Raw genomic sequence first — 11,636 nt, 5'->3', positions numbered from 1 at the left:
AAAAAAACTAAAACATATTGCAAATACATGTTCACATAATTTTACAGCATGTATTCATCCAGTAAGCAACAATTGGTAAATGCAAACAACTCACATTCATACTGATTATGCTCGACACTGTGATTTTAAATACAATATTAGCAACGTATCACAACAGTTTAAGTAACAGACCACTAATCACGTTGCCAAACGTCTCAATGAAACATACAAAAACCAGACACTGGACGGAAACCGAAGAAAATAAGCGATCCTACCCGAATAACGGTTGTTGTGCGAACACGGAAGTTGGTTGGAGGGAACCCTCTCGCTCCGGCTGACCGTTTCATCACTCTTCTAGTTGCCTCTTCTAAACTCTGCTGGGCATCATTGCGCGTCAAAACATTGCGTCTCTGCAGGACTTGTCAGGGCCGGGAGAGAAGAGAAATTTACCTGGGAAAGGAATGCGAAAGGGGGTTTAGGATTGGCACTGCCACGAGGAAAACGAGGAGGTGCGACATTTTCTAAGCTACGCGGAGAACCGTTTTTCTTCCCTTCAAAGGTAAAATAATTCCCTCTGCGTTATTTTTTTCAGTGTGGTGCATTTGTTGTTATGCGCACAGCCCATCCAATAGCCTACTTTGTAACGGAGACAACTTTTAACATGCAACCACACGTGCTGTAATATCACAATAACAACACAAGTTTATAGCTTGCATACTGCCAACATGTATTACATGGCCGTCATGTGTAGTTATCATGCCTGGACCTTCTTATACACAGTCTATGGCCTGGGCTGATGTTTTCTTCGTGAATTGGATGCTGAGGTATACTCTGCAGTGAAGCTACAGTATCTAGTGGTTATTATTACGGTCACATGCTGTTTGTGGTGGCAGTCCTGAACGTATGCGCCATCATCCCCGTGCGCGCGCTTGGTCGTGATGGTGCACGTCAACGGTGATCAATGCGGGTTATCGTGTAATACGCACATTGTGATCATAAACTCTGACGACAATCACCTGGTTCTCATCGATCTGCAAAAGTCATTGCAGATGTTAGAGCTTTTCAGAGTGGGTGATGTGTGTGTGAGCGCAAGCGTGCGTGTGTGTTTGCAGCATTGCTGAGCTGAGGCATCCCCGCCATCTGTGCTGCGTGTGGTGGCTGAAGTTCTGCCCCAGATGAAGTGCGCCACTGCTTATGACCAGATTCAATAATCACACACACACACAGCGTGTAAGCCTTCATGGTTTGTGTATTTATTGATGGGTTAGCCCACGTGACATCAGCGACGCCATACAAGTCAATTACAGGCCAGCAGGGGGAAATGCTTCATCCCTCCCCTAAAAAAACATGTACTAAATAAAGTCCATGTGAGACAGTTTAAGAAGAGACACTGTTATTAAGTTGCAACCTTTGCACTGATCTATTTTTTTACTGCAAAGCCTGTATGCAGATAGTTATTGATCATGTGAGGAGTCATGATCAATATCACAGCGTTGCAGGCCTTGAAAAGTAATCCTTCACAGAGAGGAGTTATAGACATGAACATATGTACAATGTGTTGTGCCAACGCTTGGACAGGTCTGAGTCACTCTGTCCCATCATTCACTTTGTTTGTTTGTCACCTTTAATCACTGCTTTCACAGCTCATCATCCGACAGCCTCACAGAAATTCAACAGGAATTATATTTACGAACAAACCAGAAAATTTGCATTTAAAGAGTTTCTCTTGGACAAACTCTGCAAGGAAATACACACGTACAAGTGTCGAAAGTACCTGAGAACACGCCAGAAAATAGAGACAGACAGAAGAATGTGAGTAAAGAGCAGCCATAGCAACAGTAACCAGACACATACACCTGGGATGCATCGCTTCGTCGGTGAGATTTAATATGGTTGGGGGGGGGGCAGAGAGTTTTTTTCCTCCTCTAGTCAGTGATGTCATGCTGCTGTTGGCCTCGGCGTAAGACTGAATGGAGAGCAGGAAGAAAGTAAGTACAGAAATCGTGTCGGTGCAGCTTGTGGGCAGCAGCGTGGGGCGAACACAGCTCATCCATTACCGAAGGGACACACGCTGCTTCTTCCCTCGTCCTCTCCCCGTTCGTTTAATTCCCTCCTTGTCCCCGTCTGACTCTCATCTCCCCCCCTCCTGTATCTCTGTCTTTCTCCTGCTCTCGATCATTGTCAGAAGCAGCATCAGCAGCGGCAGCATCAGTGCGTTACATAACAAAGGTTTTTTTGTTGGGATACAAGGGCCCTTTTGGCTGTTGGAGACTCGTGGCGCGTAGCCTTTTGTGATGACACCCAGAAATGACCAGAATGGACAGCTCGGTGACCTCAAACGACCCGCGGCAGAACTGATGAATGGACAGCGGGACGGCAGAAAAAATAAATGTACAAGCAGGCCGAGAGGCATAGAGGCAGACTGAAAAACGATAAAAGATGGACAAACACATACAAACAGGTTGTACAGACAGTTTTGCTAAACTTTCCTGCTGTTGGAGCCCGTCTGAATCGCTGTGCCCAGTTCCTCTGGTCATCTGATCATTTCTGCAATTAGTTATTCTGTCAAACTGGGTTTGTTTTTTAGTGCAACTGAGCCCTGATCGACTCTTTGCGTCAGCGTATTGCAGCGAGTCAGCATCCTTGTTTCCACAAACCATGTTGCATAGCAAAATGAGTTTCAAGCACGTCCACCCACCAACACGAGTGACTAAATGTTTTGAAATGTCAAACAGCATCATAGTGCAGCCTTGTTCAGATCCAGGATAGTTTCATCTGTTTAATGTGGTAAAAGTCTTTAACTGCTTCCCCCCCTGATTATCAAAACAGTGCATCACGCAGCGACTATATGACAATGTATTTTTAATAAAGTGTGAGAGAGGTATCAGCTGTTTTCATCCAAAGCCATCGACCTGCACTGGCCTACTTGTTGTTATGGCTGTAATGAAGTGATTCTTCAGAGATAATACACCGAGAGAACCCCACATGGATTATGTATGACCTACAAAAAGATGTGCAACACGTGCACGACTTTAATCCAGCACTGATTTTTCGAGAGCCGACGGTTTGAGTAAACATCTCGCCTCTCAGCTGTCGCCGACAGGTTCTCGTCTATACATAACAGTTTAGTAATCTAGCCGCTACATTTATCCTGTGTGACTTGTTGCAAATGCAGGGGTAGAGGCTTAAATGAAGAAATTAGATTAATTCTAATTAAATTAGAAGCTTAAATTCCTAGATTACCTACAATACTTAAGACGAACTAGAAAAAGCATTTCGAGGGGGTCCTCTAAAAGTCTCTAGGACCTGAATGACTGTATGAGAGAGAGACAGACAGGGAGAGAGAGAGAGAAGAAAGAATTTGTGAGAGAGAGAGAGAAGAAAGAATTTGTGAGAGAGAGAGAGAAGAAATAATTTGTGAGAGAGAGAGAGAGGCAGAGAGAGCGAGAGAGCGGCTCTGATATCTCTGGCAAACTTTCTCATTTGGAGATTGTCCGATGTTTTATCTTTTACAGCTTACATGACTGTTGTCCTGCTCTGCCATGTCTTTCCTCATCTCTCCCTCTTGTGTCGCGGTGTGTGTAAATGTCACTCGAATCAGGAAACGTATCAGAATACTCATGTCTGATTGGCCGAGATGCAACACGTAACAGCTGCAACAAATCATGTGTGTGCGGCTTTTATTTTAAAATGGGGTGGGTGTGTGTGTGTGTGGAGGAGGGGGAAAGACCTCTAAAGATCCCTAAGACCTGAATGACTGTATGAGAGACACAGAGAGAGAGGGGTGTATGTGCGTGTGTGTCTGTGAGTCTGTGTGTTCATCAACATCACTAATTGGCTCAATCGCGAACACCTGTGTGCCTGAAGCCATTTGAAAATATTCTCCATAGAGATCCCATTGAAAATAAAAAGCTTAATGATTCAAAAAGTTTAAAGGTTAGAAATATGAAAAGTCATAGCACCCCTCTGGTGAAAGAGCTGAACATTTTAATAGTTGAACGGTTTCTGTAGCTTAAAAAAAATGGAGGAGAAGCGGTGCGACGGAAGAAATAGAAGAAGTTGAATAAAGATTCGAAGAACAATAGTTGGAATGCTTAACAGCATTCCAACAAAAAAGAAACAGGATAACAATAGTTGGAATGCTTAACAGCATTCCAACAATTACTAATTTATAAATCAGGCAGCTTTGTGCAAATGTAAGTGATTGTCTTGATTTGTTGAATTTCAAATTGCTTGTTTTGTCTGACCAGCCGTCTAGAACTCAAATATATTCAGTTTACTGTCCTAAAAGACTGACTAATCAATCAATCAATCAATCCACTAACCATATCAGCGCCAAGTTCCACAGCAGCCAAATATTTTAAATAATCAAGTGGCAAAAGTCTCAAATTATGTCAGTAAATTGTCAATGCGTCAGTTTTGTAGGGCAGTTCTCAATATTTTGAACTGATCTCAGAGGACTGGATCCTACGTAAACTTCTTCCTTGTCCTCAGTCCTGAAATGACCGAGAGGATGAAACACGCTTTGGGTTAAACACCAGTGTGTGTGTGTGTGTGTCAGGGGTCACTCCGACAACTGTACTGAGCGTGTCTTTGTGCCCCTATCCCACGCCGCTGGCATTGTGTCAGAGGAGAGAAAACAAGGGCACATCTCACTGCCTTATTTATTCATATCCCCCGGTCCTTCCCATCAGCACTGGAGCCTTCATCAGCCTCCGACACCAACAACAATCATATTGCAGGGCGGTAAAGTAAAGAGGCCTCTCTCTCTCTCTTCTCTTGTTTGCTCTGAAGTCACAGAGGCTTCCTGCTCCCATTCAGTATTTTATTAGTTTTTCCAGATGGCTCAGTAAAGACAGACAGGAAGGAACGGAGACAGAATGGGACGGCCTATTGTGAAGGTGATGACAGAACTCCAGGTATTACAGAATGTTATAGGAGGCATAGTCTTCTGAACTACATAACAAGTTATTGGTTTCATTTATTTAGAATGCTCATGTCTTTGTATTTTACTGTTAGTCATTTAAAGTAGAAAGAATAGTTGAAATAGGTAGTAAAAAGGTGCATATACTGTTTAAATGAGGCTCATCGCAGCTTTATGAAACGTAGCACTGGGGAGTAGAGCGAGATTAGATTTTGCGGTTGATATGTTGTGTTTACCAGAGCTACAGGGCTGAAACCGCAACTGAAGTTGCATTAAGCAATAAAACCACAAAGATGAAATCTGCAGCCCAAGGTAAAGAGCACAGGCCCCTAACCGCCTCCTGTACAGTTAGTCAAAACATACTCCTGACCTCCTGGCCCCGAGCCTCTGGGATGGGTTCCCGGGCCAGCTCAGTAATCTTGTCAGTCACCAGGTCACACCAGCAGAAGTATTTTAAGGGCTCGGTCTATTTGGATATCATGTAGTGAGCAGAGCACGATCCTCGTCGTTGTGCTACCCTAAGCAGATTATCTCCGCAGCCTCACAGACTTAAACACTGAGCGAGGGCTCTCGTGTGGCTGCAGAGACCCGAGCAAGCGCAGAATAGTTTGACAACAAGTTACAGCTGGGATTGCCTTCATTATCAGTGTTCTGCCACATCAGTTAATTCATTCATAGTTTGGTTTATAAAAGCACCAAAAACTTGATAAAATTGCCCACCATATTTTACCAGAGTGCAATTTGTCATCTAAAAATGTCCGACCAACAGGCCAAAACCTAAATGTGTTCAACGAACAATGATACGATACAGGAAAGCAGCTAATCGTCATATTTGAGAAGCTGGAACTATGACGGCTGAGACACACTTGCACTTACAGCGATGCATTGAGCTGAATGCTAAACGTCAGCATGCTTACATGCACACAACCAACATGCTAATGTGTATCATGCGGGGATAATGTTTGCCATGTTCAACATCTTCGTTCATCAGTACTAAACACAAAGTAATGCTGAGGATGGGAATGTCATTCGTTTTTCAGGTATTTGATTTGAAACAAAATACCTGCAAATACCTACATTGGAAAATTTTACTTTGGAAAGTTTTACTTTCATCTCGATGGAGGCACTAGAGGAAAAGTTAGTGGATCGCCAAGTCAGGATTCATCTGCTGGGCACCATGAATGTCTGTACGAAGCTCGACATCGTTATCCCTAGAGCCATGCCACTAGCATGCCTAAAAAATCACTAATCAAGCAATTATGATAACAGTTACCTCTTGATTTCTTTTGTCTGTCTCTGCTTCGATAGCCCAAACTGTCCTCTCGACCAACTAGGACTCATATTTGGCCTCTAGGAGAAGCGATGTCCTGTGTGGTGGATGCATGTACCATGTTTGTATCTCATCTCATAAAAAAAATAATTTCTTCAGTGTTTTATGCTTGCAACTGAAATGTGTAATGTAGCGTCTCAGCCTGGAACACGGGCTCATTAATTATGCATCACTTCACATCATAGCTCTTTGAGGTTTAACAGTTTGAAAGACGCGAGCAGGTCGGAGACTTCTCTGAACACACAGAGCAGACTGTAATCCCATGAGCAGTTACACACCTGTGGCTCAGTTTACAACATCAGTTTAAGGAAGCAGCTGTCACCCAACCGTGTAACCATTAGCCGCTCCTCTGTCGTCCCCTGTGCGCAGGTGTTCGCCTCCCAACCCGCCGCCCACCACGGCCCTCACCTGTGTGTTGCGGTGCTTCCCTTGTGAGCCGACCTGGGCCGGCAGTCCTTTCTTGCACCGCCCGCCGACTCCGCCCATGGTCAGAATGACGCGCTCCAAGACCTTCCAGGCGTACCTGCCGAGCTGCCACCGGACCTACAGCTGCATCCACTGCCGAGCTCACCTGGCCAACCACGACGAGCTCATCTCCAAGGTAAGCTGCTCCAGTGTGGCCCCGAGTCATTTTACCAACAGTGGCTGTTCCTGGAAACCATGAGGACAGTATTTGCATCCAGGCAGCTAATTATTACAGAACTTCAAATTTCATAGGGCAGTCAATAATACAGAGCAAAATTGACGAGGATTAACAGCCATTAAACGACAAGCGTTGCAGATTTTTTAAAAAAGAGGCAGAGCGGATGGGGAATTATGCAAACAAACAGGCTGAACACCTGTACGTCTGTGTCAGCTGCCACCACGCTGTTGCTTGTGGATGGATTATGTTATAAACTGGTTAGAGAAGAGGATTATGAATGCACTCTCACTTTTTCCACATGTGATAATGAAAACACTGCTCACCTGTGAGCAAAGGCCTTCTGTCGGTCGCAACACATCTGCGCGATAGAAACCTGTTTAACGTGTCCCTTCAATAGTAGCTTTCAAAATAACTGCCTGCAAGGGAATAACTCCATCGCAACTAAAGCTACTTATGCATTATTTTATGACACAAGAGCTTCTTTTAAAGTAAAGGCCTGTCTCAAATGAACATGTGGCTATTTTTGACGGAGACAAACTCTCTCTTATTTGACTCATGGCATCATGGCACTATAACAGCATACTTATGTAGTTTTATAGTTACCACACTGTATGAAAGGGCTCATTCTTGTTTCAGCCTTTTCATCTTTGTCTCATCTCGTCTCTGCAGTCGTTCCAGGGGAGCCAAGGCAGAGCCTACCTGTTCAACTCGGTGTGAGTATCCCTCTCTTGTTGCATTTCAACCCACCTGGTTCACGTTATGCGTTTCGAAAAACAACTCTCCTGCAGGCTGGACTGAAGGCAGGAGACCAGTGTTCGAACTCTGTTGTTTTGAAATAGGTTAAAAAATGCACACTGTTTGTTTCACACAGTAGCCGCGTTGTATTTGAAGCCTCGGCGTGGATGGCGCCAGCCTGTGCCTCGGAGTCATTATCAGCCGAAATTGAGTGTGAAAATTAGGCTGTTTGAATCTATGCTTCCTGGCCCGGCGCCCCATCGGTATGCGCTGTGTGAGTGGGTGTGAGGCAGTGACTCACTCAGAGTACATCATACAGTACATGCAGTACATGCAACTGAGCTTGAACAATACTAATTTCTAACTTTTGTTTCTTCGTCTCTCCTTCCTCTCTACAAACTCCCCCCCTCCCCTCAGGGTGAACGTCGGCTGTGGCCCTGCAGAAGAGAGGGTTCTGCTCACAGGCCTGCACGCTGTCGCAGATATCTACTGTGAGAACTGCAAGACCACCCTGGGCTGGAAATACGTAAGTGTCCCGATTTTGATGCACAAGCGCCGCAAACTGCACCCAAGGGTAGAGGACGATAAATTGGGAGGTTGTTATTATAGCACACCCTCATTTTATTTGCACCCTACTTATATTTGGACCTCCTCTTCTCTCGGGGTCAACGCAGTGTTACTGCTGTGTGGGCTGAATTAATTATGAGGTAGATTTCTCAGAACAGATGGAGATATGAAGGAGAAGTCTTTATTTATCTTATGCGACTTGATTAGTTTAGCTGTGATTTAGCAGCTTTACGAAACACACATGCAGGATGTATTTAGTACAGGGGGTATTCTATGTGTCATGTCAGGGAGAACTTAACAGCATCCACACTTGTTAGCCGTCTTCATATATCAACGGAGCTGTGCATGGGCAGCTGTCACTGGTGGACCCCGTCCGCGTGGAGGTGAGAGTTTACACGAAAGGGCACATGACTGTATCCTGAAGGAGTTGGCGCACACACACACACACACACACACACACACACAAACAGTGTCCTTGTTGTTGGACTTCTCAGAAGCCTCCATTGACCAGCACTCCAACTGTCACCGCTACGTGTCTAACCTCAACCCCGGTTCTATAACCTTCCAGCCTAAAAATATCCGTTTTCCTTATGCTGCCTGGTACAAACACCTGGCGAACCAGTTTTAAAAGTAGAAACGTTTCTGGGTAGTTTCTATTCCTGTCAGGACCCCACAAGGCAGAAACAAAACAGAGGTCACACGCATGCACAAGCACACAGACACTCGATAGGACTTGATGGAGGCTCTCCATTAATATCGGTTGCAGCGGTATTGATGTTCCGCACTCGTCAGAGTTCTATTGAGAGGCTTGACCTACTGCACTTCTAAATTAAGAAATCTGATAACGTCCCTCTGCAGCACCAAACCAAAATAGCCGAAGACAAAGCAAGACACAGACGCTCCGCAGTGAAAGAACATTTGTGTCAGCCGACACCAGCTTTCAAGAGAGGCCTAAACTGAGTGGGTGGCTTTTGAACAACAACACAGGGTTGTTAATGGGCTTGGACACGGAGCAGAAGTTGTCATTTTCTTTAAGTTGTATGGCATTGATTAGCAACTCAAAACACGAACTGTGTCGAAATGATCCCAAAAATACAGTGTTTTTTAAAGGGATGTGCTAATAATAGTAAAAAGCGTATCTTAACCTCAACGCTTCCAAAAAGGTCTTTTCAAGCTTGCGGCTTGGGTTTAGTGCCTGCTGCTATCATTGTCAGTTACTGGGGCCAGAAATATCCAAATTTGGGGATATGCGAGGTGGAACTGTGGTAAGATTAGCAAGCAGAAGCCACCGCAGCTGAGCATGATCAAGTGACCGCCATGAGAGACATCCGTCAGTTAAAAACACTCCCAACACCTTCCTGTAAAAGTCTTCTGGAACAGCACGAGTAAAAATCCCCAAAAAGGCACGCATTGGAAGAAGGAACATTCACTATTGTGACAGTCAGCAACGTCAACAGCTCTGTGAGGCTGCTGTACTTAGACGCAGCCTTGCTTTACGCTAACATAATCATGCTAAAATGCTCTCATGACAATGCGAACACTCACGTTAAGCAGGTAGAATGTTTACAGTATTTGCCATCGTAGTTTAGCTTGTTAGCATGCTAATATGTGCTATTTAGCAACAAACACTAAGTTAAAACAGCTGAGTTTGACGAGAGTGTCATTCGTTTTGCAGGTATTTAGCCATAAACCAAAGTATGAGCCATTGGAGAAACTTACAAGCGTACACAAGTAGCACTGGTGATGCCACCTGGCCTCATTGTGCGTGAAGATTTTCATTTCAATAAATGTCTGTTGAGACACTATTGACGAAACTGGGTGTCTGTGGCTACAAGCCCGGGGGGGAAAAATGCTGGATTAGTTTTTCTCCATTGTATGCACACAATTCTGAAAACTTGAGGCTTCAAATATCAACGAAAACAAAAACTCTAAGCAAAACTTTCCCTGGGTTTAAAGTATCTCAAAAAGGCGAATGACTGTAGCAATCATGCTTTTCACATGATTGACATTTGCAGTCAACATACCGTTTGTATCAGGAAAACAAATTTTGATTATGTTGTTGATGTATTTCAGTTGATAAAAACAACTCTAAGTGGAGCTGATAGGCTTCTGTGAAGTTGGAGGAATTTTGGATTCCACACCTAACATTAGAAATGCATGTTACGGCCTGCAGAAATAGAGCAGACTCTACAGCTATGTTGGTGGTTGTGAGGCGCAAACCTGTGGCCTTTCGGTTTTACCGAAGGTGAGACACACATTCCCACCAGCTTAAGGTATGACCATCCAGCCCGGTCAGGGATTTGGTTCTGCAGGCTCATCTGCAGTGTTTAGTGACTGACAGTTACATAACCAGCTTCCAGAGAGCCAGCAGCAGAGACAGGCCAGGACCGAGTCAAGAATTTTCATATCCAGCAGTAAGGGCCGTCATGAGCAGGGACTTTTTAAATGCGCCTTGTGTCTGTCGCTAGCTATCCTACTCTCTGTCAAATACATGGACAGGTTATTGTTCTCCGTCCGTCTGTCATTTAAATCCCTCCTGTCCTCTGCCACACCCTCCAGGAACATGCCTTTGAGAGCAGTCAGAAGTATAAAGAGGGCAAGTTCATCATCGAGCTGGCCCACATGATCAAGGACAACGGCTGGGACTGAGGGACGAGCAACCGGGACGCCACTGCAACAGAGGAGAGGGAGGGGGGGGGGGGAGGGGGGGGCTGGGTGACTCGATGGATGGTTGAATGGAAGGGGAGGGGGGGGGGGAGGAGGGGGGGGAGGGGGTCGTGTGAGTGTGTGACTTTGGTTTGGCTGATTTACCATTAACCTCTGTAACTCTCTGCCCATCCCTCCCCAACACGACTCTTGATGTATGCACGCACACACAAACACACATACGTCAAGCTCCCAGACATCCCAGCTTGACAGAGAGGCAGACAGGCCGGCCTGTACGCAGCTAGCAGGACTAGGTGACTGAGATGGCTCATTGTCTCGTTTTTTTTTACTGAAACGTTATTCGGCAGCTCCTCAAACACTCCTCTATAACTGCTCGGAGACATCTTCATTGTGTGAAATATTCCACCTTGCCGACTACTAATGTTTAAACCCGTCATTCGGTGGAAATTTAGCCAGGAGGAGGGAAGTTAGGCTGCCCTGGCGGTGTGCATTGGCCTCGGTTGAAGAGCCGTCATCAGCCTGAATCAGATGACCTAAGATGATTATAGCAAATCCAGCTGATCGCTGTCGTGCCAGCTGGGCAGGTGATGAAGCCTGGAGCTGAGGCACGGAGGCACATGGGTGTCGGGATGTGGGGCAGGGCGGGTGAAAGGATTGCCGCCCACCAGGCCGCTCTCTCAACGTGGTGGGGAGGATCCCGATCCAGTTATGCAAAGGATTTGATGGCTTCTGGCTTGGACTCACTCCATGCCTGGCCAGTGATGCAGCTCAGGAATGGGCCGAGAGTGAAA

At 45.4% G+C, this 11,636-nt stretch overlaps 1 protein-coding gene across 2 annotated transcripts; it reads left to right on the top strand.

Moving 5' to 3' along the window:
* Positions 1 to 397: 397 nt before the first annotated feature.
* Positions 398 to 10,850, top strand: ypel2b (yippee-like 2b). Of its 2 annotated transcripts, none has more exons than XM_079272337.1 (5): positions 398 to 538; positions 6,603 to 6,834; positions 7,546 to 7,589; positions 8,029 to 8,137; positions 10,738 to 10,850. In XM_079272337.1, exons 2-5 carry the CDS (start codon positions 6,718 to 6,720, stop codon positions 10,825 to 10,827), a joined length of 360 nt encoding a protein of 119 aa, XP_079128463.1. In that variant the 5' UTR covers positions 398 to 538; positions 6,603 to 6,717; the 3' UTR covers positions 10,828 to 10,850. The 2 variants fall into 2 exon arrangements, with proteins under 2 accessions (XP_079128463.1, XP_079128464.1); XM_079272338.1 differs by lacking the exon at positions 398 to 538 and adding an exon at positions 4,767 to 4,880.
* Positions 10,851 to 11,636: the final 786 nt, after the last annotated feature.

Source organism: Melanostigma gelatinosum (genome assembly GCF_949748355.1).
Source record: "Melanostigma gelatinosum genome assembly, chromosome: 7".
Taxonomy (NCBI): domain Eukaryota; kingdom Metazoa; phylum Chordata; class Actinopteri; order Perciformes; family Zoarcidae; genus Melanostigma; species Melanostigma gelatinosum.
This window is presented reverse-complemented; position numbering and strand designations above follow the sequence as displayed.

Coding starts and splice junctions, on each gene's coding strand:
- ypel2b (XM_079272337.1), top strand. CDS start 6,718: ATGGTCAGAATGACGCGCTCCAAGACCTTCCAGGCGTACCTGCCGAGC. Junction 6,835..7,545: donor ACGACGAGCTCATCTCCAAG/GTAAGCTGCTCC, acceptor TCGTCTCTGCAG/TCGTTCCAGGGGAGCCAAGG. Junction 7,590..8,028: donor GCCTACCTGTTCAACTCGGT/GTGAGTATCCCT, acceptor CCCTCCCCTCAG/GGTGAACGTCGGCTGTGGCC.